Below are 24,982 nucleotides of genomic sequence, written 5' to 3'. Positions count from 1 at the left end.
CCTGACATTCCATGAATGCATTTACAGTTACATTCTTTTTCCGGGGCAAAGGAACCTGGCTCCATTAAGGATCCTAAGACTCCTTTAAGGCTGGGGGCACAGAAAATGTCACTCTGTCTTAAAAACCACGTGACCCTACCCTCTGTCTTATATCCTCCGATAATCTCTTTTGTCTACAGGGTCAAGTTCGAGCTCCTTAGACTTTGGACCATGACTCCCTCCTTGACCGAGTTCCCGCCTCCCAGCCTCACTTCTAGTCACACCTCCTGTCCTTGAACCCAACACTGTAATCGCACTGTCCCAGTTCTTTGAAAGCTGTGCTGACGTGAGCCTCTGTGGCTGCAGACATGCTCCTTCCTCTGTCTATAATACCCACCTGTCCTTTGCCCATCTGGTGAATTTCTACTCATCTTCAAAACTCTGCTCAACCACCTCCTCCTCTTTGAAGGCTTCCCTGTCCTCCCAAGTAGAAACGACCTTTCATTCTTTAGTGCCTCCGATGTATCCCATACACACTTCCTTTATAGCATCTGTAATCCCTTTTTGGACCTACTTATAAGCCCCAAACATATCATATGTCTCTCCAGATGTAGGTGCTTAACTTGTCTGACGTTAGCATGTCACGTCTGATGAACAAAAAAAATTAATGAACAATAACCACAAGATGATCCTTTTCTGGATCAGTCAGAGGGGCAGGAGCATCCCTAATCAAGTGGATTCCAAGGTGGATTCTTGACATTCCAAGCCAGGTATGCTTCAGTGTTTTCCTAGGAAAGCAGGAATTTCTTCTTTCTTGAAAATGTTTAAGAACATGAGGAGAGTTGTAAATGTGAGGGATTGACCATAACTCTGCCAGGCTGCAGGAAACTGGATTAGATGCATAGTTTCCAGCCAGTGATAATTATAACGATGATAATAATATTAATGGTAGCTAAAATTTATTGAGCACTTACTCTGTGCCATGCAAAGTACATTCTTTACATAGGACTTTACATGTGTTAGTTGACAACCACTCTAAGGTATAGATCCTATTATATCCCCAGTTACAATTGAGGAAAAGTGTCTCAAAGAGGTTAAAGGACTTGCCTAAGGTCACGAAAGCTAGTAAATGGCAGACCTGGGATTCAAACCTAGGGATCTAGCTTTAAAGCCTATGTGGTGTACTCCCTACTCTGAGCTCTGCGAGCTTTAGAGGTAGATAGATGTGTATTTACAAACATATACACATAATATATACATTTGACTTGAATTTGGAAAATGAATTTACATGTGATTGATGCATGAGTTTAAATAAGATTTATATCTTGATGACACCTGTTACTATTCTAAAAACTGAGGAAAATTCTGCATTTCAATCAATCAGTTAATAACAAATCCATTTAACGCAGGCCTACTACTTGCTTAGTTGGGGGACACAGGACCTAACCACGATCCATTCTTTCAAGGCATTTACAAGGTAAAACTGTCATGACAATACTTAGAAATCATACTGAAATCTACACATCCAGGTAAGTGATCACCTTGTTTGGTGATACACTTAGCTATTGCTCAAACTGCCTTTGGAAATAATTTATGAAACGCACAAGAATCGATTTAATTATTTTAAGCTCACAGTTTACTTTTATCCTAAACAGTGCTATCTACCTTAACTGCCATTTTATTTGACATTTGGTTAGTTCTAAATATCTAATTCATCCTCAAAGGAGGAAAATTTGCTACCACTATTTGTGTGGATGTAGTATATGAATACATGCAGTCATACAGAAGACACACATATATATATCCTGTGGCTTACGAGGGCAATTCCCAAAGGACTGGAAAAAATCAGTGCTTGTCCAATAGGAATATATGAGCCATATATGTAATTTTTGATTTTCTGATAGCCACATTTTAAAAAGAAACAGATGAAATTAACTTTAATAATACTTTTTTTTTTTTTTTTTTTTTTTGGCGGTACGCGGGCCTCTCACCTCTCCCGTTGCGGAGCACAGGCTCCGGACACACAGGCTCAGCGGCCATGGCTCATGGGCCCAGCCGCTCTGCGGCATGTGGGATCCTCCCGGACCGGGGCACGAACCCGTGTCCCCTGCATCGGCAGGCGGACTCTCAACCACTGCGCCACCAGGGAAGCCCTAATAATACTTTTAATTTAAACAAATATATCAAAAATATTATCATTCCAATGTGTAATCAATGTAAAAATTATTGAGAAATTTAACCTTTTTTTATACTAAGTCTTCGAAATTTGGTGTGTATTTTATTCTTATAGAACACCTCAACTTCGATCAGCCACATCTCAGTTGTTCAAGAGCCGCATGTGGTTAGTGACTGCCATACTGGAGAGTACAGGATTAAATATTTAGAGCTATAGCTGTCATGTTAGAGAAAGAGTAAAAGTGCCCCACCCCTTGCATATCTTACTCTGCAAAGTAATGACTCTAAGAGGTATAATACATTGATGCAAGTGAAATACTGTTGAGTAATAAACAACAGCTTGTGATCACATTTAATTGGGGCACAAACGCTAAATAATGCAAGAGTTTGTGGAAAGGATGATTCCAAAAGGCCGAAGTCATCTTCATGGAGGAACCTAGCTCATCAGTAAAGGACAGGCAATTGGAGAAGAAAGAAGGGTATTTTACAACATTCAAGTGTTAAACCCTTCCAGACAAGAAATAATGGTACGAATACACCAAGAAACACTTAGTTCAGAAAAACCTAATGATTATAGTCAACCACACAACTATGATAGGAACCCAGTGAATGGATTTGTAAGTAGTGAGCCACTCTTTCACGGACAAGGCTCTCTAGACATTAAGCAGAGAAGTATTACTAAGCGACATGAAATCTGGAACTGAAATACAAAAATGGTAGAAACCCCACATGATTTACTTGGTAACACCTGATTCATAATCTCTTTATATAACATCTCTGGACCCCAGTTAACTCAAGTGTAAAATAAAGTGGACGCAACCCTGAGGTCCCTTATAGCTTGGGTGACCTGTGATTTATTGTGCAAACCTGGACACTTTCAAGAGTAAAAGGGGCATTATTAATAATTATGCTGGGATAAGAGGTATAAACTAGAAGCGTTTCACAGCCATAAAACTATATGATCCTCTTCTACCAAAAGGATGCAACAGCTACCCCTATGCAGGGACGTGGAGCTGATCAAAGTCCAGGTGTGTTCTTACTACCTCTGCATGGCCACAGGGGCCTTGTGGGCTAATATGCATTGATACGAGTGAGGCAGCTTCGCACCTCCCCCCCAAAGCATTTTAAATTGGTTTGAATTTGGGAACAGGGTTCCATATGGACAGAGCTGGACTCTGACAGCCTGAATATATTTACTGAAGACAACAAATCATTGACAGACTAAATGTAACAGAGGAAAGGCCTGGCCTGCTTGTACTCAGAATCTGACTTTGTAATTGTAGCCTCCTTTAGACAGGCCTAATCAATTAGAAGAGGCTGATTTTAACCAGTTGCAGGCTCATTACCCTGCATTCCAGTTTGTGTTGATGAAAATCAGTTTCAGTCTGTGGCCTGGAACTCATGTACAGCACTTCCTGAGGCCTCTTATATAAACACATCAAAACATTTTTTTATTTGGAGCTGCCCCTCTCCCTTTCAAGAAAACCACTTTGTGAATCATGATGAAAATAGAACAATTGCATGTGGATCTGGGGCCCATACCAGGAAACATACATGACACCAAGGAACACGTATAAAGTCAGAGCTCAAGGTAGCGAGGGGTGGATTTGAGACTGAGTCTCAAATATCCAGGCTCCAGCATCAAATGAGTCCACTCGGCTATCTCCACAAAATGGAACAGAATGAACTCTGAGTTATTGAAAATGATGACCTTTCAAAGAAAATGTATGAAATAGGAAAGAGCCAAGGTCTCAGAAATACAGAGGGTATCAAGTAGAGTCCAGACTCTTCCCTGAATGACCAAATAGAAAACAAACTTGCAACTAAACAAGGACAAGTTTCCTTGGGAAGCTTTTATGAGGAAACCATATGACACTATGTTTAATTTTGATATGTGGTTAGTCCTGCAAAAGTAGAAGGTGGGGGAGTGCGTGGTAGAGCCGCTCAAAACCCTCCCTACATTTCAAAGACCTGTAATCATTCCAAAATATGATACAAATATGACTCATACCTGGCCGGTTGTCTTTTGAGGGTTTGTCAAGACAGCAAGTCAACAGGAAGAGAATATCAATATACACAGCTCTGGTCACCAAACATGGATTTTGCCTAGAAAAGAAAAGAACAGAAAATAAATCGATATTTTCTCTCTCTGAAGCCTGAGTCACAGAAAAGAGAAAATGGGTATTTTCTACCAGGCACGTGAGAGAGTTGTAATGAATGCTAAAAATGATGGACAGTCACCAATGGTGAGAACACACGAGCAAGTCAAGTGAGAAAATAAAATCCTAGTGCATATGGTGGAGGTTGGGGCTGTGAGTGTACGAAACAGAGAAAACTCTATGCTCTGGCTCCAAAGAAAATCAACTGAAAACAGACGACAACCAATATCTGATCCCAGTTATTTGGAAACAAGGGGGTAGGGGGAATACGACACCATTTTCTGTTACCTTCCTCTGAACTGGACAAATTTAGGGGGGAAATCATTGGTTATGAATATCACTGATTTAGCATTTCGGAGGAGAACTGCACTCACATATGATAAACCATATTTAGGGACTTAAAATAACCAGCTGAAAAAACAAACACGCGAAAAGCATTAACAAACACTGCAACAGACATTCCTTTCCCGATAAATGAGATTTTTTTCTTCTTTCAATCAATGGAGCAGCTCTTTTTTACGCTTTGAACCACACGCTGGAAAAAGTAAGTGGGCTCCGATTTAGGGGGTCTAGATAAAAAAGAATGAAGACCTTCTTTTGAGTACAGCACTGAAAGCCCCCGGCTCTGAGCCTCAGTTCATATTGACCATGAAAAGGGCCCAAACCTCCTTGGTGCACTAAGAACTCAGGGCAAGCAGTAGAAACAGTAGGGACAGATCTGGGTTTGAACGCTGGCTTTGCCACTTAGTATCTCTGTGACCTGAATCGGATTCCTGACGTGTACGACTGACACCTTAATCACCGCACCTCACGGTGGGTCGCTGTCAGCATTGATGTGGCACATTCCCCGCCCTGCTCCCCTGCCTCCCACCTCAGATGAGGGAAGGGCACAAGTTCTGGTTAGTATATGTCCATCTGGCCTGAACCCTCAATCCATCCTTCTCACTCCCTGTAAATTAACAGTTTTACCATTTCCCTAAAGTTTATACACACTCTGTCCTGAACTGCCCATATCCTAGGGATATGCATGATTTGCATGAAAAGCAAATCAGACACTTTTAAGTTAAAACTGTCTTGTTTCAAGGTCTCCCCATTGGTGACCTGCCTCACTTCCGTCCCACTGACTTGCTTCACCTACAGTATTTGCTTGCTCCCCGACATAACTACTAGTTTATGTGTATACCTCACATTTGGCCTAATTTCATACCTACGCCTGGCTATTTTAAAAAATTAGTTTTAAAAAACAGGTAACACATGCACACGGTATAAAAATAATTCAAACAGTACAGAAGGGTATGCAGTAAAAATAAAGTTCCTTTTCCATGCCCCCACCATCTACCCACATGTTCTATTCCCCTGAGGCAACCGCTATTACTACTTTCTACAGTATACCCTGCCAGACACATTCTATTCATTTACAAGCATCTATCTATAGCTACCCACTTGTTTATTTTTATATAAGTAGTGGTTTACTACATACTAAGTTCTGAGTATTACTTTTTTTCCCGCTAATATATTTTAGATATATCATTCTATTAAAAACAGAGATTTGCCTTATTTGTTTAACTCTTTTTTTTTTTTTTTTTTTGCGGTACGCAGACCTCTCGCTGTTGTGGCCTCTCCCATTGCGGAGCACAGGCTCCGGACGTGCAGGCTCAGCGGCCATGGCTCACGGGCCTAGCCTCTCCGCGGCATGTGGGATCTTCCCGGACCGGGGCATGAACCCGTGTCCCCTGCATCGGCAGGCGGACTCTCAACCACTGCGCCACCAGGGAAGCCCTCGCCTTATTTGTTAAATGGTTGTGAACTGCTCCATTTCATGGATGTACCTGTCCCCTACTGAAATAATTCAGATTGTTAAAGATATTTTGCTGAAAACAACGCTGCAATAAAGATATATGTACATGAGTTTTATGCATGTGAATGAGTACTCAAAAGAGAAATCCCTAAAAGCTGAATGCTGGATCAAGATATTTGCACATTTAAAATTTTGCTTGATTTTGATAAGATGCTCACCAAAGAGACTGTACCTATTTATACCTTCACCAACAGTGTGTAAGAATCCCACCCACCAACAACCTGACCAACACAGTAATTAAACTTTTAGACCTTTGCCAAGATAAGTGAAAAACAGTATCTCATTGTTTTAAGTCACAATTATTTTATTATAAGTGAGGTTGACCATCCCTTCATATGCTTCTCATATGAATTTCCTTTTCTGTGAACTATAATCAAATCTCCTGTCCATTATGTTATTGGTCTTTTCCTTATTGATTTGTAGGAGCTCTTCGTATATTAAGGAAATCTGCCCTTTGTCACATGTGTTGCAAATATGTTTTTGCAGTTTATCATCTGTCTTTTAACTTTATCTATAATATTTTTTTGCAATTCAAAAATGTTTAGTTTTATGCAGTGAAATATATTAATATTTTTATCTATGCCTTCTGGATTTTATGTCATGCTAACACTCTAACCCTTCTCCAACATAAATACAGATATATATTTTTTAATTTTCCCATATTTTCTTCTAGTACTTTACAGTTCCTTTTTTTGTTCTTGTTAACACTTTGATCTATTTGGAATTCCCCCTCCCCAAATGTTACCCCTATCTTTTGTCTTTATCCAATTTTCCCCAGGTCAGTCCATAACTTGACCTGTGAAGTTGAAAAGCCCACAGTCTATGAAAACTTCTTTAATGATATTTCCAGTTCTGGCATTTCCACTGTTTAACAGGTGGGATATCCTCCCCTCCCCCCAAAAAAATGGTCACTCAAGAAAGAAAGCAAGAAAACCTAATGCTAGGGGTTAATGAATTATCAGACATGAAGCACAGGGCTGAATAATAAATGGTCTGCAGATAGCAGGTGGAAGGCCTCCTGAGCATCCAGCTTTGAGCTAGGTGCTGAGAAGAGATGTACATGAAATGATTTCTGATCTCGGAGAGTTTTGTCTCATTATGGAGACAGAAACAAAGACAAACTTCGGGACAGGATGTAAGGAGTTAAGGGAAAGAACATATTAGGGTGGACTAGAGACATGGAAATGGATTTATGAAGATGTAATTCCAACTGGACTGTGAACGATGGGAAGAATTTAGATAGACAAAGCTGACAAGGAAGGGGATTTTGAGAGGGGGCAACAGATGTAGGAAGAAATGAGTTTGGCTTGTCCAGGGACCTGGAGAGACCAGCCCGGGAAGACAGAGAATGTATTGAGAAGGTGGAAACAAGAGTGAGGCAAGCCAGGCTTTCAGGAGGTGGGATACTCCGTGCTAACTGGTGCTCCCTGGTGTGCTCCTTGCTCCACTTGGCCTCATAGAGTCATAGCTTCTCACCCTAGATGTTTTTCTGCTGGTGAAGCCATACGGAACCATAAAGGGAAGTTTTTGGGAAACTGGTATGACTTTCAAGTCTGGAGGAACTCAGGGGTCTCCCCGCCTACCCCTGACCCTACAGGGTTTCAAGCCTACTTTCCATGAGATTTTTAGCTAGGTTAATATATATTTTTTAATTTCTAAATGAATAGGGAGGAAAGGCTGGCAATCTTTAAAGCCCCCTGCCAGGCTGAAGCATTCTGCATCTTCTCTTGACCTGGCACAGGCTGCCGACCTTGCAGGCCTCCTGGGACACCGCAGGGACCACTCTGACTGCTCCCATAACTGTGAGGCTCTAGGCCAAGTCTAACGTAGTCTAACGAGATCATGGGAGGCTCCCTCAAAGGCTGCTGCTCTTGATTCCAGGAAACAGAGAGGATCTGGGGCTACAAAGGAGTCCATCCATGGCTTCTCCTTCGAGACTGACTCAGAGAGAAATTCTGGCCTGGAGTCCACTGTTTGAGGCTCCACCCTCGAGGACAGCCACAGCCTCAGCCTCAGCCTCAGCCTTAGAACATCGCTGTCTGGAATCAGAGTTGGGCTTCACTCTGAACTGGCTTCTAAGTCAGGAAAATAATTTTTTTTCTCTTTCTTTTTCTCTCCCTATTGCTTGATGTTTGTTCTGACTTGGAAATGGTACACTGTGAGTTCAGGGTGAGCCAGAGGTTTGTTCTCGGTCTGTCAAGCCACTTTGATGATGGGAATAAAATCCTGGGAAAGAGCAAGCCAGCTGGACAGGAAACCAAGCCACAGGGTTTTGGTGGGTTTGGGGATTTTTTTTTTCTTCCCCCAAATGGAAAAATCCTGGCATGGGGCATGGTATAATAAAGATTTAGAGTGTTCGAAAAAAGTCAGGAGTGGTCAGGGTCTAACAGATGGGCTGAAAAACAGCATAATAGTGGTTTTAGAAGGAGTAGCAGCAATCAGGTACTACGAGGACTAAGTTTACTATATAAAGTGAAATGAAGGGCTTGTTAAAACTCTTTCTTCCACTCTTCTTATCATTTGTCCCTTGACAAACACCCACCTGACAACCTGATCTCTGAACTTCATTAAACCTCCTGCCCTCTCTCCTGGAAGCTGGGAGAGGCAGAAGGCAGGGCAGAGACAGGAAGACTTCCCAGACTCATCCACAATGGCCCTAGTGTCTAGAGGACAGCAGGAGCTCTTGGGAAGTCTGTGATAAATTATTCACTTCTCCTGTCCCTTCCGGAATCCCAGTGGCTGCAGAGCTTTTTAACTGCAGCCCATTCATTCAGAAAACATTTACTAAGAGGAAACTTGAGAGCCAGGAATAGTGCCAGGGTATGGAAATATGAAGATGAAATGCTTCAGTGACGCAGTCACTGCCCTCAAGGAACTTAGAGTCCTGAATAGTGTTTTTCAAACTGTAGGTTATGACCCATTTTGTTAGTTATGAAATAAACTAGTAGGTGGTGACCAGCATAAGAGAAAGAAAGGAAGGAAGAGGAAGGGGGGGATGGCGGAGGAAGGAGAGTTAGCTAGGGAAGGGAAGGAGGGAGAGATGAAGAAAATATAATCCCAGTACATCAAAGCAGTCAGGGTAAGCATCATTCTCTTAAACTGTTTGTTATACACAAGATTTCTATAAATCCTTGTCCAGAATTTTTAATAAATTATCTTTGATATAAATAATTTATAAAATGTAATAATTTTAAGTAAAAATATTGATTGATTTAGTCTAACTCCTTTCTTTTTCTTTTCCAGGTTATAAGTCACCCTCTATTATACTGAATGGTATCAGTGGGGTATGCTTGATATCCAAAATGATGGTGGATATGTCGAATGCTAACATTCCCAAAATTGAATACTCTAATAAATCTTGAGTAAATTCCCTGTCTGTTGCTTTTTTTTTTGAAGACTGTTCATATGTTACATAGACAGTAAAATATCAAACTATACAAGATTTCATAGGTGTGTGTGTGTGTATGTGTGTATATATGTATATATATGTGTATATATACACACATATACACACATACACACACAGTACAAAGTCATCTGTAAAATGTATTTCTTGTTGTGAGTGGCTGTCAGAAAACCTTGAAAGCCACTAGTTTAGTGACAGAAACACACAACCAATCATATGGTATGATGGGTGCCCAAAGGAGGGGTTGACAGAGTGAAAATTAAGGATGGGGAAGGGGGAAATGCCTAGGTGAGTCCAGAAGTGCGTTGGCAAAGCTGGAGGATGAGGGGGAGTCTGGGAGACAGACCGTGGACAGAATGACCCCAGCAGAGGAAGCACCATGTCCAAAGATGACAGCATGTGACATGTTTGAAAAGTAACAAGATGTGCAAAGGGGATGTGGAAGGGGAGGGACAGCAGGAAACGACAGCGGATGGGTGACATGCCCCAAATGGGAGTGCCGAGGAGTGACCTTTAAGAGCTCCAAAAGCTCCAAAGGGTTGAAGCCCTAGTGGGACCCCATCGATCCAAGTCATGCTGGAAGGCTGGGATCCCTGCTCATTAGCATGAAGCCTTGGTGGGTTCCCTGGAAGAAATAGTTCACTTTGGACATACAAAACTCTTCCAGAAGAATTCACTGCCATACTCAGTGGGCTGAAAACAGCTGTTCTGGCTTTAGGCTGCTAGTGTTTGTTAAGGTCTCTAAGTCCCGAGACCATATCTGGACTTCAACAGAGTCAGGGTCTAAGGTCACTCCAGTCTCCAGGGAATTACTCCCACAGAATCCTGATTAGACTCATGGCTTAACTTTATTAATCTAGAAACCTTTACTAAGCACCATGGGGGATATCCTACTTGGAACAGAAATGGAGGGAAGGGATAAGGTTCTGGCCTTGAAGAGCTTATGGCTGCGTGCACATGCACGTGTGTGTGTGTGTGGTGGTGGTGGGGTATGTGGAGAAAAACAAAACACACAAAAAACAGTTTTAGAGAATGTCATGGAGGAGGGGTCTGGAGACATGGAAGGATTTAGCTAGTGAATGGAAAGAAGGAATTCCAGGCAGGAGAGTTCACTGGAGCAAAGATACAAAGGTGGGAACATGCTCGCCACATGCCGGGAAGAATGAAGACCAGAAAATCAAATAGGTGCAGCTGGCCAGCTTGATGGCTTAGAATGACTCTGGGTCGTGAGTCCTGGCAGGGCCCCATCACAGCCCATTGTGGGCTCTTCCTCTAATCTGGGCTCCTACGTGGGCTCACTCCTACACAGGTCACTTCTGGTCTCCACCGCAATGAGTACAAAGCACGAGCAGCCTCTCAACGTGGAGCCAGCAGTGGAGTCAATGAAGCAATATCCCGGGGACCACCACGGGGCCTGAAATAGGCTGGAAAGAAGAAAACCAGAAAAAAGAGAGGGAAAGTAGGTGAGAAGGCAGGTGAGATGTCGGGCCGGGGGTTGGGGAAGAAGGGAAGGGTAAAGAGAGCGGAAAAGTAGTAGAAGAGGGAGGAGGGAAATAGTCTATAATGTGTTCCCACGCCCTGCCACGGTCCCCCACTGGACACATGTCCAGCCACGCCGTGTCCTGTATTTAAAACTCACTTCAAAGCCTGTCCTCTAGGAAACCTTCCCTGACTAACCATTAGAGAACAGCCTCTGTGGACAGTCTGAATGGCTGACCTGATGGGATATTTTTTTGACCTTCCTCTGGTCTCCCAGAGATCCCACTGGCCATCTTTGTAGTCCTCGGCAGTTTGAGACTCTGCGACGAGGGCAGCCCTCTGCAGACCAGACGCCGCCTCTCCCTACATTTGGTTTTAAAAGGAAGAGCTGCTGTGGTTAGGAGGCAGGAGGTACTTCTCTGAGGCAGGCTACATTAAGTCATATAAATGTGGAAGTGTAAATGAAATAAAAAGAACCCCTCTATCCCTTCTGACTTCCATTTTCACCACAGCCCCCAGCCAAGCAAACATCATACGGCATTCCTGGAGAAACAATAAGGGATTTGTTTAAACCAAGATGCCAAACGGTCATGAATTGCAGAATATATATTTTTAAACAAGTTATTTTCCCCCGCTGTAACATCCAGAATTCAGATCTGCATGAGGGGCCAGCTGGCAGCAGCACGCAGGCCCTGACTGGCTACCCGGGGCTGCTCGTTTACCTTGCCCTCCCCTGGGGGAGGGGAGGTGGGTGACGGCAGAGCTGCTTTTTTATGGTTATGTTCCAACTTCCATCCAGCCATTCTTGGGCTGGAGCGTTGCAAGTGTTTATACTCACACCCACATGTATAAGCTGCCCCAGAGCCCTCCTACTTGGATTTTCCTTTTAAAGTGAAGCCATCTTCGTGCCCTGCTCTGGTGGTTGACCAATTCGTAAGGAATTCTTACCAAGTCGTCATGCACAGAGCAAGGGACCATGAGCTGTGAGTCTGTCCAGAAAGGGACCAAATGTCCAGCCATGTGCTACAGAGCACATGGGGTCGCCCCTGGAAAGGCTGCTTTGGTCCCTGGGGGACGGAATCTGTGAAAACAGGGGGCCATAGCCACTTTACCAAGGTTCTGGGTCGGCACTCCGCAAAGGCCCAGGCAGTCTGCACAAGGCCCTGGGGCACTTCTTAGGTCAAGGTCGAAGCCACAGCCGCCTCTGCTTCCCTGGGAGTGCTGTTGCTCAAGAGGAACCCCACAAGCTCAATGCCAAGGCTTTGCCTTTCCCTCCATGAAAGCTCACCTGCCTTTTCAGAGGACCCCCAGGGAGCCTCCCACACCCCCAGAGGCCCTCATATTTTTCCATCTTTCTATTAGGCATCTTTTTCTCATTAATGTACTAACACTCAAGTTATGTGTACAGAATGAGGAAAAAGGGACCTTGTGTGGGGCTTGGGATTTGTTCAAAGCCTGAAGAAACCGTTTTAGAGGGTGTATGTTTTTTATTCCTTTTATGAGAGATGCATGTTTCCCCCCTTCTGTGACTTGTTTAAAAGTAAAGTTTAATATGCTGCCAGAGGAATTGCTGGTTAATAACTTAATAAGCAATGTGCTAGGAATTATGGGAGAAAAGTATTATCCAAGAAAACTTTTATTGTACAGTTTGGGGCTTGGATGATACATAGCTTCGGTTATTATATAAAATGCTAACAGAAGTCCCCTTTCTTTTCAACCTTACTTTCTCCCTAGAATTATTAAAAAAGGATATATTAAGTGAGGTGAATGAACACTTCTAGAAGCTGCGTGAGAAGTCTGCATGTAGATCACAGGTGAGAATTTCTAACAGTACAGTCAGGACTCTGCTAATGTGAACCTGGCGAAGCACACACTTAGAAATTAGCCTTGGCAATAATAATAACATCAACGGCATTTTATTAAAAGTTTAATCTTCGAAAAATATTTTATCTTTAAAAGATTCTTAAGAGAGAAGAAAAGTAGGCATTATTATTCCCATTTTTATAAATCAACAAGGTAGCTCATATAGCTCAAGTGACCTCTCCAAGATTGGGGCAAAAAACCAAGAATAGAACCAAGGTTTTCTAGACAAATTGTATCCGTGTGTCCCAAACACAATCAGATGAAAAGTGAGACCCTGTGCCAAACAATTAGGGTATTTCGGTTTGCAGCCACGCACTCTGGTGCTGTGTCCTGGTCACCAGTGTTGTGAAGAGCAAGGCTCTGAGCACAGCTGTTTCAACATGGCCGATGATGCAGACAAAGACTTAGCTATCTGACAATAAATATTCCCCGTATTTGCTTAGCTCTTTTGTACCTGCATACCCATTACTCACCATGTCCTTCCCCACCCTCACCTATTGCACATTTTGGAGCTTCCAACTTTACAGATAAAAACTGAAGCCCAAAGAAGTTCGAGGCCACACATCACTGGTTAGTAGTTGAGCAGGTGTCAGAACCCAGACCTACTACCCGCGAGTGCACCCTGCCTCCCTCAACCTCAGGGAGGTGCGTTCACAGCTAGAGGCTTTTCCACTCACCCAGTGCCTCTCCAAGTGACCCTCCCTGTGATCACCCAGGAATACAGGGCCTTTGGGCTGGTGAGGGTCCCTTCCGGCTCAAGGGGGAATAAACTCCTGAACGTGCATGGGAAGCTGTTTCCAGAGGCCTGCAGGCCAGTCCGGTCGCTGAGGAAGCCTGGGCATCACCGGCAGCTGAGGGGAAGGATGACAGTGAGGCTTCGGAGGGTCTCTCTCAAATCCGCTCCCTTGGCCTATTCACGTGAGACCTGCCCACGTGCCCCACAAGCCTTCCTAGGGTCAGCCCGAAGCTGGCCACATAGGACAAACGCACCAAGGCTAAGTCAGCTCAGTATGAGGACAGAGAAGCAGGAAGCCAAGTGAGGCCTCAACAAGTGCTCCCGCCAGGTCTGTGTGCTGCCTGAAAGCCTGCCCCCAAGTTACTGACTTGAGTTAAAGGCACTGCCTCCAGAAGATCACTACTGAAAAACAGTTGTACTACCCAGAAGAATTAACTTATTTATACATTAGCACTTGGTAACACGTGAGCATGATTTGTTGGCCATACCAAGTGGCAGTCAGCCAGCTGAGAGTGGATTTCTGAGGAAAGGGGATCTAGAATAGCAAAGTTTTGATGGCAATAAGGTCTAGTGCATGGTGCCCTATCCAAGGAGGGCCGCTCCTGAGAGAGGGCCTTGGACAGCTCAAGGGCCTGGGGTTGTGGTATTTTCTGTGAGGATGATCAGGCTGCAGCAGAGGAAGCAAGAGAATCAAGAGGCAGAAAACAAATTTGCTATTTCTTGAATACATCCCTAATTTGGGCTATCTTTGGAGCCAGACACATCTGTCAAGTAGGAAGAAGTCACTTGCCCCCTTGTGTCTATTTTCCTGTCTACAGAGAGTGGTTTGGATTAGATCCCTGTTTTGAAATAGGGAGTCAGGGTGCTCTTTGGAGTCCCTTTTGGGGCTCCCAATGGCTCAGAAGCTATGTGGGTGGGCCTCCAGGCCCCCATCTCAACTTGCAGCGTATTTGCCATCTCTATTATCTTGAACATCTTGAACTTCCACTTAAGCTTCTGTTTGAAGAAAGGATTCCACTGGATTAGATGATCTCTAAATTCCCTTTCCTGCTATAAACGCTGTGGTTCTACGGTCTTCTTAGCAATGTTGAGCAGACAATAGCCATGAAGTCTAAAATGCACACAAGCAGCATCTCTATTCCCAACACGAGCTGCCCAGGCAGGCAACAGGGGCCTCCAAGTGCCAGACAGAGCTGGTGCATTGCTACTAGGGAGCTTTTGTTAACCTCCCGGAGGGGCTGGAGATTTTGTCGATCACTGAGAGAGGCTGGAAAGATTTAACACACCCCTCAGTGTATCTCATGAGCATGGAGACAGCAGCCTATTTACCAATGTAAGCCTGAGCTTACTGACTTCCTCTTAACTCTTGGATCAGACCCAAATTCCTCTGGCTGACATTTAAGGCCTGCCACAACTGGTCTCTTATCAAATCTTGCACTGCTCTCCAAACACACCATGTCTTCTCCAGCTCTAATCCCCCACCGGCCCACATGCAAATGCCTTCTCCAACAGTGTGCCACTGTACATACTGTCCACCATCTTGATATGCTCTTTTCCCACCACTTTTGGCGTTTCCAAATCACACCCATGCTCTAAGACCCTGCTCAAATACCTAACTCCCCTAGAAAGCCTTCCCTGGCTATCCCAGTCCACATTCTTTTTTGAATTCATATACTTATTATATGTACTACAGAGTTAGAATTCTACATGAATGTCATTGTTGGTTGTTTCACATGGATAAGCTCTTTTCAACTAGACTGGATCATAGCTAAACTTTGACAATAATAGAGACTTAATTATATATGCCTAGGTGGTCCCCACGATGCTGAGCACTGTACTAAGATTCCTTCCTTTGTACTTGGGCAATGAGACCTTCACAACTTACTTAGCAACATAGGCTCTATACCACTATAACTTCACTCATTCTCCAATCTATGAAAATTAACCTTATCTAACAATTAAATCTCACCTAGTCTTTAAAGACTTCTCCCTTCTCCAAGACATCCTTGACATTCCAACCCCCACTAGCTGGCTCCTGTGATACAGTCTGACCTCATTCCAGCATTTACTAAATTCATACTTGTCTACAGTTACTTAAATCCACACCTGTCTTATTCACTTGGTTTTCGAAATAGGGACAATATCATTCATCTCTATATCCCCCACTGTGCCTATGACACTGCTTTGTACTGTCTGTGGATCTGAGTTGGCTTGGATTCATTGGGAATGGCTCAGTGAAGGTAACCAAGGTCTTGATTTACCCAAAAGATGAAGCATGTCACATGTAAGGAAAAAAAAAAATAACCCACTATATTAGAGTTTTACATAATACTGTGAAAATGTGTTGAGGCCATTTAAAGCCTGCATCCCTTGCAAGCCGGGCAATGACAACACTGCCCAAATCTTCCAACAACAATACCCCAGGAAGCCAACAGCTACAAGTGGAGCAAGACAGATATTTCTGAGCCCTTTATCAAACTAATTACTACCTCTAGGTTAGGTCTGCAGATTTCTATATTTAAAAGTAGAAAGTTGGGGGTTGAATTCTTGATGTGCAGTTGCATAAACAAACTATATTTCTCACTGCAATATGAAGAAGCTTTGATCTTGGGCAACTTATTCAAAGGCACAGTTTAATATACTGATCATTTCTGACTGCTTTTACCTGACTAGTTTCCATAAGCTTAGTCTGTCAACAAGAAGTATATCGTATATTCTCAAGCTTCACTTCTTAGACAGCTTATTCTTTTAAGACTTGACATATTTTTAAAAGGAATATCTAATGAAGAAAATGTTTTGCACCTTGTCCATTGCTTTGGGTTGAAATGTGCTAACTTAATGTCTCTGTTTTTAAAAATACAAACAGGATCTCATCCCGAGATATCATGACCTTGAACATTCCTGAGAAGTCTGAAAGGGAAGTGAACAAATGTCAACAAGCTTGGGTCTAAAATACACCAACTTCATTTCTCTCATCATTCAAATATGTGTGAGGCTCAAAGAGACTTTGAATAGGCTGAGCTGGAGGATTAAAGAGGGGTCCTGATGAGAATCTCCCTCCCCAATAAAATCTGGGGGTTGAAAGAAAAGCAATTAAAAAGGGGGCAGGGGAGTACTGGAGAAACTTTTATTGTGAAAAAAAGAAAAAGAGCTTAGAAGAAACAAACCAAAAGCAAACCCAACCCCCAGCAATGCCTGGAAACTTGCTATGTAAGTAACCATCCCTGTTAAGGCTTGCTTCCCTTAACGTTTTGGCAGGGACCACAAATGATAGCCTTAAAATGCCACATGATCATCTGAATATTTTAACAACCCATCTCAACTGGATTCATTTCAGCAGCATGGGAATGAAACGCAACCTGCAGCTGTGGCAAAGGGCTGGGGCCCCTCGGAGCAGTTGTGAAAGAAGGACCTCTTGCCTGGGGAGAGGACTGGTCCAGAAGGCACGAGGGATTTGGGAAGGGCTAAGGGACAGTGGGAAAACAGAATCAGACCTAAATCCCAGGATTTCTGCCTGGGAAGTGTAGTCTCTCGTGTGAATAAATCTGGTGGTTAGAAAATAACTGCTGTCTTCAGCTGTAAAGCAAAACAGAACCCTAAACCAGGACTTCTGCAGCTAGCCACAGATCCCCCTGTGGCAGAACTGGGATTGCCACACAAAAGCCAGCCCTAGCTTTGTCTCTATAAGCATATTTTCCTTATGTGTTTAAATCCCAGGCCTTCCAGGTTCACACCACCTCAGCTTAGTGGGGGGACCAGTAAGAAGTAGAGAAAATGGGGAGAGCACATGAGAGTATGGCTAACGGGGTGGACAGGGAAGGCAGTACTAGGGAGATGCAGGATCACACAGAGGAGTGACAAGGGGGTGCCAGGAGCACTGATGGGGAAGCTGTATAGGAAGTGCATGGATCATACAGCTAACACTTTTTGCAAATAAGAATTAACTTGGGGTAACAAATCATTAGATCCAGCACAAAGAGGAGGTCTTCAACAAACATAAGCTCCCTCCATCATCTCTTCCCTCCATCAGCACTGTTTTATTCAAAAATTTATTTTCCAAGGTTGATTTCCTAGTAACCTTGGGACCTGTTCTTGTATTCTTGAGAGCCTGTTTTTCTCACCAGAATATCAGACTGTTATTTTTCAAAATGATAAATATTCACTGCATGCCAACAAAGCCTGGGTCCTACCCCAGGCACTGAGTCCACTGGGATGGCTGCCCGGACAAGGGAGTGCGGACTTCCTGTAGAGAGCACTGGGGTCATGCGGTCCCCCTCGGTGCAGGTCATCCCAGGTGGATGGAGGAAGAATTCTGGGCTGACCCCTTCAGGAGCCTCACCCTCTCCCATGGCTCCAAGCTCCAGACACAAGCCCTGAGAATGAGGGTGTGAAGGTGGAGTATTTCAACGGGCGGGGTGGAACTGGGTGCTCCTAGGGGCCCACTCTCTGACCCTTGGCCCTCAAATACTGTCTCAGAACCAGCAGCATCGGAATCACCTTGAAGCTTGTCAGAAAAGCAGGATCTCAGGCTCCACCCCAGACCCACTGAAGGAAAGTCTTCATTTTAAGGGGCCCCCCAGGTGATTCATGAGGTCTGAGTAGCACTGTTCTAGAAAATGCTTCAGTTATCACCATTCAAAGCCCTGACGTAAAAACACTGGATAGATGGAAGCAATGTGGTCCAGTGGAAAGAACCCGAAGAGGAGCAGGGAGTTAAGCTCTCGACAAATGTTAGCTGTTGTCAGGTAGTTGTTACACCCTGGTCAGCTGTGTGAAAATGGGCAAATCCCCCGACCTCTCTGGGTTGAACTTTCCCATATGCATGGGGATGGGAGTGGACTTCAACAAACTTTACGATTCTTTCCAGTTCTAAAGTTCTAGACCTATGATTCTATTTGACAAGACTCTGTTTTGTCGCCCTCTCTACACTAAAGTAGGGGTTTTAATAAGCAGTTGCTATATTTAATATAGCCTGGCATACAGCAGGGCTTAATAAATATTTGTTGAATGAATGGGAAATAGACTTGAGTGGCCAGTAATGGAACAATGGTAAGGTAAACTTAATGCCTGATTATTCAGGTGACAAAAATATGCTACCTTTAACAAATGATGTTTTCAAAGATATTTTTCTTATTACAAAACCAGGCAAAAAGCAATTTACTTTTGGCAACGCGTAGATAGTAAAAGTAGAAAGCAAAGCAAAAAAAAAAAAAATTATTGTAAGAAGTCAGGACAATAACCTTAGAGGAATGATAGAGTACAAAGAGTTTTTTTTTTTTTTTTTTTTTGCGGTACGCGGGGCTCTCACTGCTGTGGCCTCTCCCGCCGCGGAGCACAGGCTCTGGACACACAGGCCCAGCGACCACGGTTCACAGGCCCAGCCGCCCCGCAGCACGCGGGATCCTCCCGGACCGGGGCACGAATCCGTGTCCCCTGCATCAGCAGGCGGACTCTCAACCACTGCGCCACCAGGGAAGCCCACAAAGAGTTTTTTAAATGTTTGTTATTAAAAAATTTTTTAAATTGTGATAAAATATGCATAATATAAAATTTACCATCTTAACCATTTTAAGTGTGCAGTTTAGGAGTGTTAAGTACATTCACATGTGTGTACCACCAATTTCCAGAACTCTTTTCATCCTGTAAAACTAAAACTCTATTAGTTGAACACTAACTATTTCCCCTCCCCCCAGCCCCTGGTAATCACCATTCTACTTTCTGAGTCTTTGAATCTGACTACCCCAGGAACCTCACATAAGTGGAATCATATAGTATTTGTCTTTCTGTCATTGGCTTATTTCACTTTGCATAATGTGCTCAAGGTTCATCCATGTGGTACTGTGTGTTAGAATTTCCCTCTTTTTTTTTTTTTTTTTTTTTTGAGGTATGCGGGCCTCTCACTGTTGTGGCCTCTCCCGTTGCGGAGCACAGGCTCTGGACACGCAGGCTCAGAGGCCATGGCTCACGGGCCCAGCCGCTCCGCAGCATGTGGGATCTTCCCGGACCGGGGCACGAACCCGTGTCCCCTGCATCGGCAGGCGGACTCTCAACCACTGCGCCACCAGGGAAGCCCTTCCCTCATTTTTAAGGCTTAATAATATTCTATTGTCCATATATACCACATTTGTTTATCCATTCATCCATCAATGGACACTTGGGTTACTTCTACTTCTTGGCTATTGTGAATAATGCAACTAGAACATGTACAAAATATCTCTTCAAGATTCTGCTTTCAATTAATTTTGGTCTATACCCATAAGTGGAATTGCTAGATCATATGGTAGTTCTATTTTTAATTTTTTTGAGGAAACACCATACTATTTTCCATAGCAGCTACACCATAAAGAATTTTCAATAAGAGCAAATGCTTTCATGATACTGTTAAATGGAAAAAGTAAGCTATAGCTTACATATATACAGCATAATCTCAACTACATTAAAAAAGCATAGGAAGAAAGATGAAGTAAATAACATGAAACTGTTAACCAATAACAGTGGGTTCCACTAGATGCTGGTAAGAGTAGACTTATATTCTCTTCTTTTCCCTAATTTTCTATGATGAGCACAAACTACACTGACGGTCAAGAAAAAAATGTGAAAAAAATTCAGTAGGACACATTTTTCTTCTTGGTCATCACATCATCCATTGCATGGAATCTGATAGTCCATTAAGTTTACCACATTTACTAAAAGGACACACACACACACACACACACACACACACACAGAGGTTTTTCTTTTTATAACCAAAGGAGACGCTAGATAACTGAATTGATTTCTGAAAAAATTTAAGCCCAAAATAACAGTAATTCCAACTCTCAATCAAAGTAAATAAATCTTTTCTCCTCTTTCTCTTACTTGACAGGGCTTTTTAAAAGTCCTTCCTATTCAGGTGGGGCCTGTGATCCAGCTGGGACAGAAGAGCTGGAATCTGTACATAGCGAGGGCAGCAGACAGGGCCTCGAGCGGGGCTGCACTGACCTCCTCTTCCATGGCGCCCACAGCCAGCCTCGCCAGGCCACCAGCTGACCCCTAGTTTCACTCAGTTTCTGGCCTGGGTCAGCTTAGTTCTCCTTCAGTAGTTGGTAAACTGCCTTTGCACCAGGAGAGAGACAGTAAACTGGATCGAGGAGAGAGGGGTGGAGGAAAAAGGGGAAGGAAGGGACTTGAAGGATTAACGAGCTGATTTCCATAAAGGCTTTGACATCTTGGAATGAAAAGCGGCCTGTAAGAGCAGAAGCCCAGTCCCCTACTCAGGCCATGTTGCCAGCTGGCCATTCATCACCAAAAATTCCCCAACAAATCCATGGCTATTGCTTAATCACCCCATATAAATCCCTATTAATCTTGCAAAGTCAAAACACAAATATATGACAAAAGTCTTTATTTTATATGCCCTCAATTCCAGGGTTAAAATTTTAAAAATGGAACTGGGTATCCAATGGCTCCAATGTACTTTTTTTTTAAACCCCTTTTTGGGGAATAAATAAATGACATCCTCACTAATGTTTTTGTACACACTGGACTGAATAAACTCAAGCTAATGATCAACATAAACTGAAGAAGGAAAAAGGTGACAGTGCTAAAATTTAAACCAACTTTTTTTTTTTTTTCTGCAATAACATTGACATTTCAAGCTATACTCAAAAGATACAGAAAATCCTTAGTAGGCACAAAAGAACATTAATTCCTCTTTCTTTCGTAAATTTCTATGGACATAAAGGAGCCTCTTCAGCAGCCAAATTTGGAATGCTCTGCATTGTACTGCTTTTCAGGGGAAAAGAATGTGAGACTGTAAGTCAGGGGTTGGCTTTGAGAAGGGCCCACTAGGACCCGTAAGTGGCTCATCTGAGCACGGGGCTCCCAGTGCAGACAAACACCTTCTGGGACAACACTCTTTGAGGACCTCAAGGGCAGGGCAGGCGTGCAACAGGCTGAGGCTTCATCACTTCTATCTGGTTCTATACCTTCCTATTCAGGAAACTTCAAGTTATCCTGCCAGTGACCTGGATAATCCAGAAAAACTGACACGTGGCTTTTGGGATACATTGTGTTCTGGCCATGTGTTTTCCTTTCAAACTCTATTCCAGGCTCTGAACACATCCTGCTTAATATGGTAAAAGTGAACTGGGGAGCAAGAGGAAGCCTGGTGTTACAGACCACCCACGGAGTGTAAAGTTCACACTTGGATAATAAAGAGTTGACTGTACTGGAAACATAAAAGTGGCTTTCCTGGACTCTGGGCAAAGAAGGTAGAAACCCAGTGAATTTCAGTGATTCATGCCTTTGTTTTCTAGGGCTGGAAAATCATGGAGGAAAATCAGATAATGGGGGCGGAGGGTGGATGCAGACAACAATGAAAAGACTGATTAGAAAACTGCAATTTTCTAAGTGCAATTAGAAGGCCAGGAGGACTTCTCCAGCTGAAGAGGGGGCTGATGGCAGCTTTATCATCCATCATAGGGAACTGCACAACATGCAGGTCCATTCAGATGACTGGCCTTTTACTCTATCTCCTCCTTCCCAGCCAACAAGCAGGAATTGACTCAGGAAGCCAACAGATGATGAATTTCTTTAAGACCCATCAAGGGGTAGCAAACTAAGGGGGCAGAAATTCCTTCCTTATAGAACTTTAAGAACAGGAGATTCAGATTCTGTCTTGGGGCAGTCCTGGCTGGAAGCAGGTGTTTCAATAGGATCGTTTCCCTGACTTCCTGATGCCCAGAAATAATAGCCACGAGGACCAGGCCTACTAATTGGTAAACAGATGAGAGCACAAATATGATCACAATTCCTTGTTCTCTCAAAAAAGGCATCTTGGGAAGTTGTCTAAAAGCCACACAGAAGGCAAATGATACTAGGCTCAGGGGAGCAGTTTATGGTCAATGAACTCCTCTGTTCTCTAAATAAAAGAGAGAAAACAAAAATCATACTAAAAATGAGAGGCTAACCATTAACCATCACTTTACTGGCATTTCAGATACTAGAGAATTTCCCCATCAATATCTCTGGCCAAAGATACAGGTGTTTAGACAAACATGGAGACTCACATCTCTACCCACTGAGAAATTCTTCACTGGGTTGCTTTCCTTTCACCATGCAGCCTCCATGTATCTCCTCAGCCCCATTCTCTGCTACACATACCTTATACTTTAGGTTTCAGAAGAGCTAACTTCTTTCTAGCTCTCCACACTCACCATGACATTTCATATTGCTATGTCTTTGCCTATGACATTCCCTGAGCCTGGAACACCCCTCCCTGCCCTGGCCACTTGGCAAAATTCCCAACTCTTGAAGGCATCCACCCTCCCAACCCCGGGCTACTCCTGTGCCTACTACATACATTTGTTATCATACTCACCATATTCAATGAAAATTATTTATTTACACATCTTCTCACCTCCTGGATGGGAGCTCCTTGAAGCCAGGACTCATTCCTTCTATATCTTTGCATCCCTACATCTCCTAACACAGCGGCTATCGTGTAGCCTATGCTCGCTCACAAGACTTTGTTGAATTACACTGGTTTGTGGGTCTCACGCTAACCATTGCTTGTCTTGCCATATAAGATGGGAGCCCAACAGAAGTGAACAAAAGCACATTTTTTGAAACATAAAAAAGAGGCTGTTGGGCCTCCCTGGTGGCGCAGTGGTTGAGAGTCCGCCTGCCAATGCAGGGGATACGGGTTCGTGCCCCGGTCCGGGAGGATCCCATATGCCGCGGAGCGGCTGGGCCCGTGAGCCATGGCCGCTGAGCCTGCGCGTCCGGAGCCTGTGCTCCGCAACGGGAGAGGCCACAACAGTGAGAGGCCCGCATACCACAAAAAAAAAAAAAAAAAAAAAAAAAAAAAAAGAGGCTGTTATGTTAGACAACCAACATACTAATTCTTAATCAAAGGCAATATACCACAGCATGGAATGTGGCAGCCTAAGGGCCTCTGCTGGTCCCCTCTCTCCCGGAATCACAGAGGATGTAGCAGGGGGTGGGAGGCCCTTGCAGTAACACAGAGTTTGAACAGAGTGTTACAGAGAGGACTCCTTGTGTATTCGAGAGAAATTGAGAAATTCTTTTTGCTCCATCTTTCACACGGTAAATGTTCTAAGTTTCAAAAAAAAACTAACGATGGCAAGGATGAAAAAAAGAAAAAAATATGTATCCACTCTCCTTTGCCTTGCTTATTCAAGCTTCTCTACTTCCTACCCAAAAAGGCAACTTGCATGTCTTTTTCTTATTCACCTGCTCTGGGCCCCTCTGCACCTGCTCAAGTCTAACATCAATCTCTCATCTCTGAGCTGCAATGGTACCTGATAGTTTGTACCACATGATTTAGTCAATTACTGCCTTTCATTGTTAGGATATCTAACACAGGGCTGGGCACATAGCAGGTATTCATAAAAACAAGCTGATTGGTGGACAGATAAAAAGCCATAATACATGTCCCCCAGCCACACAGCAGTTTTAGAAAAATTGTCAAGAAAATATTTTTCTTTATTTACCACAACCCGAAGTTCAAAAAAGATAAATACTCCTGGGCTTCCCTGGTGGCTCAGTGGTTGAGAGTCTGCCTGCCGATGCAGGGGACACGGGTTCGTGCCCCGGTGCGGGAAGATCCCACATGCTGCGGAGCGGCTGGGCCCGTGAGCCATGGCCGCTGAGCCTGCGCATCCGGAGCCTGTGCTCCGCAACGGGAGAGGCCACAGCAGTGAGAGGCCCGCGTACCGCAAAAAAAAAAAAAAAAAAAAGATAAATACTCCAATAAGTTTAGAAAACTCATGCCAGTGACTTTTAAAACTCCCACAACTAGAAACAGCATTTCTCCAATGTATTCCTAACCCCTGATAACTCCGTGCTCATGTGGGGCTTTAACATACCTCTTGGCCAGCCAGATTTTGGCTTTAGTACAAACAGCGACGTCAGCCAGCTCCTGCTGAAAGTATGTATTCATTCTGTATTTGGAGTCTGAGAAGGCTTGTAACAAATGAAAAACCTAAACCAAAAAAAGAGAAAAAGCAATATCCTGCTGTGAAAATATATTTTTCCTAAATGTCCAGTTCCTCCCTTTTAGGTTTCCTTAAAACATTCCCCTCAAAGAAAACAGACACCTGCGAAATGTGGCTCTGGTCTCTTTGCAGAAAGATCATGTTGGTCTTGGAGGACGCAGCAAGTGGCGAAAAACCAACGTCTTTCATCTGTACCTGGGCTCTGGGTTCCTCGCACAAGTCCAACAAATGAAGATTACTCTGTGACCAGTCATTAGATGCCAAGAGCTTATTAGTTACAAACAACCTATAAATTGATTTTAGCAAAGAAATGCAAACATCCTTCTC

At 43.6% G+C, this 24,982-nt stretch overlaps 1 protein-coding gene across 1 annotated transcript in view; it reads right to left on the bottom strand.

Annotated features, from left to right (window-relative positions):
• Nucleotides 1-24,982, bottom strand: part of THADA (THADA armadillo repeat containing) — a gene marked incomplete at both ends in the record, with an annotated part of 312,306 nt that overhangs the window by 72,441 nt on the left and 214,883 nt on the right. The window contains 2 exons of the mRNA XM_079720411.1: nt 4,166-4,260; nt 24,527-24,642. Coding sequence (XP_079576537.1) covers nt 4,166-4,260; nt 24,527-24,642 — 211 coding nt within the window. The remainder of the gene's footprint in view (nt 1-4,165; nt 4,261-24,526; nt 24,643-24,982) is intronic.

This window comes from Hyperoodon ampullatus (assembly GCF_949752795.1).
Source record: "Hyperoodon ampullatus genome assembly, chromosome: 15".
In the NCBI taxonomy this organism is placed as follows: Eukaryota; Metazoa; Chordata; class Mammalia; order Artiodactyla; family Ziphiidae; genus Hyperoodon; species Hyperoodon ampullatus.
Note: the sequence above shows the minus strand (reverse complement) of the source record. Positions and strands in the feature narration are given on the sequence as shown.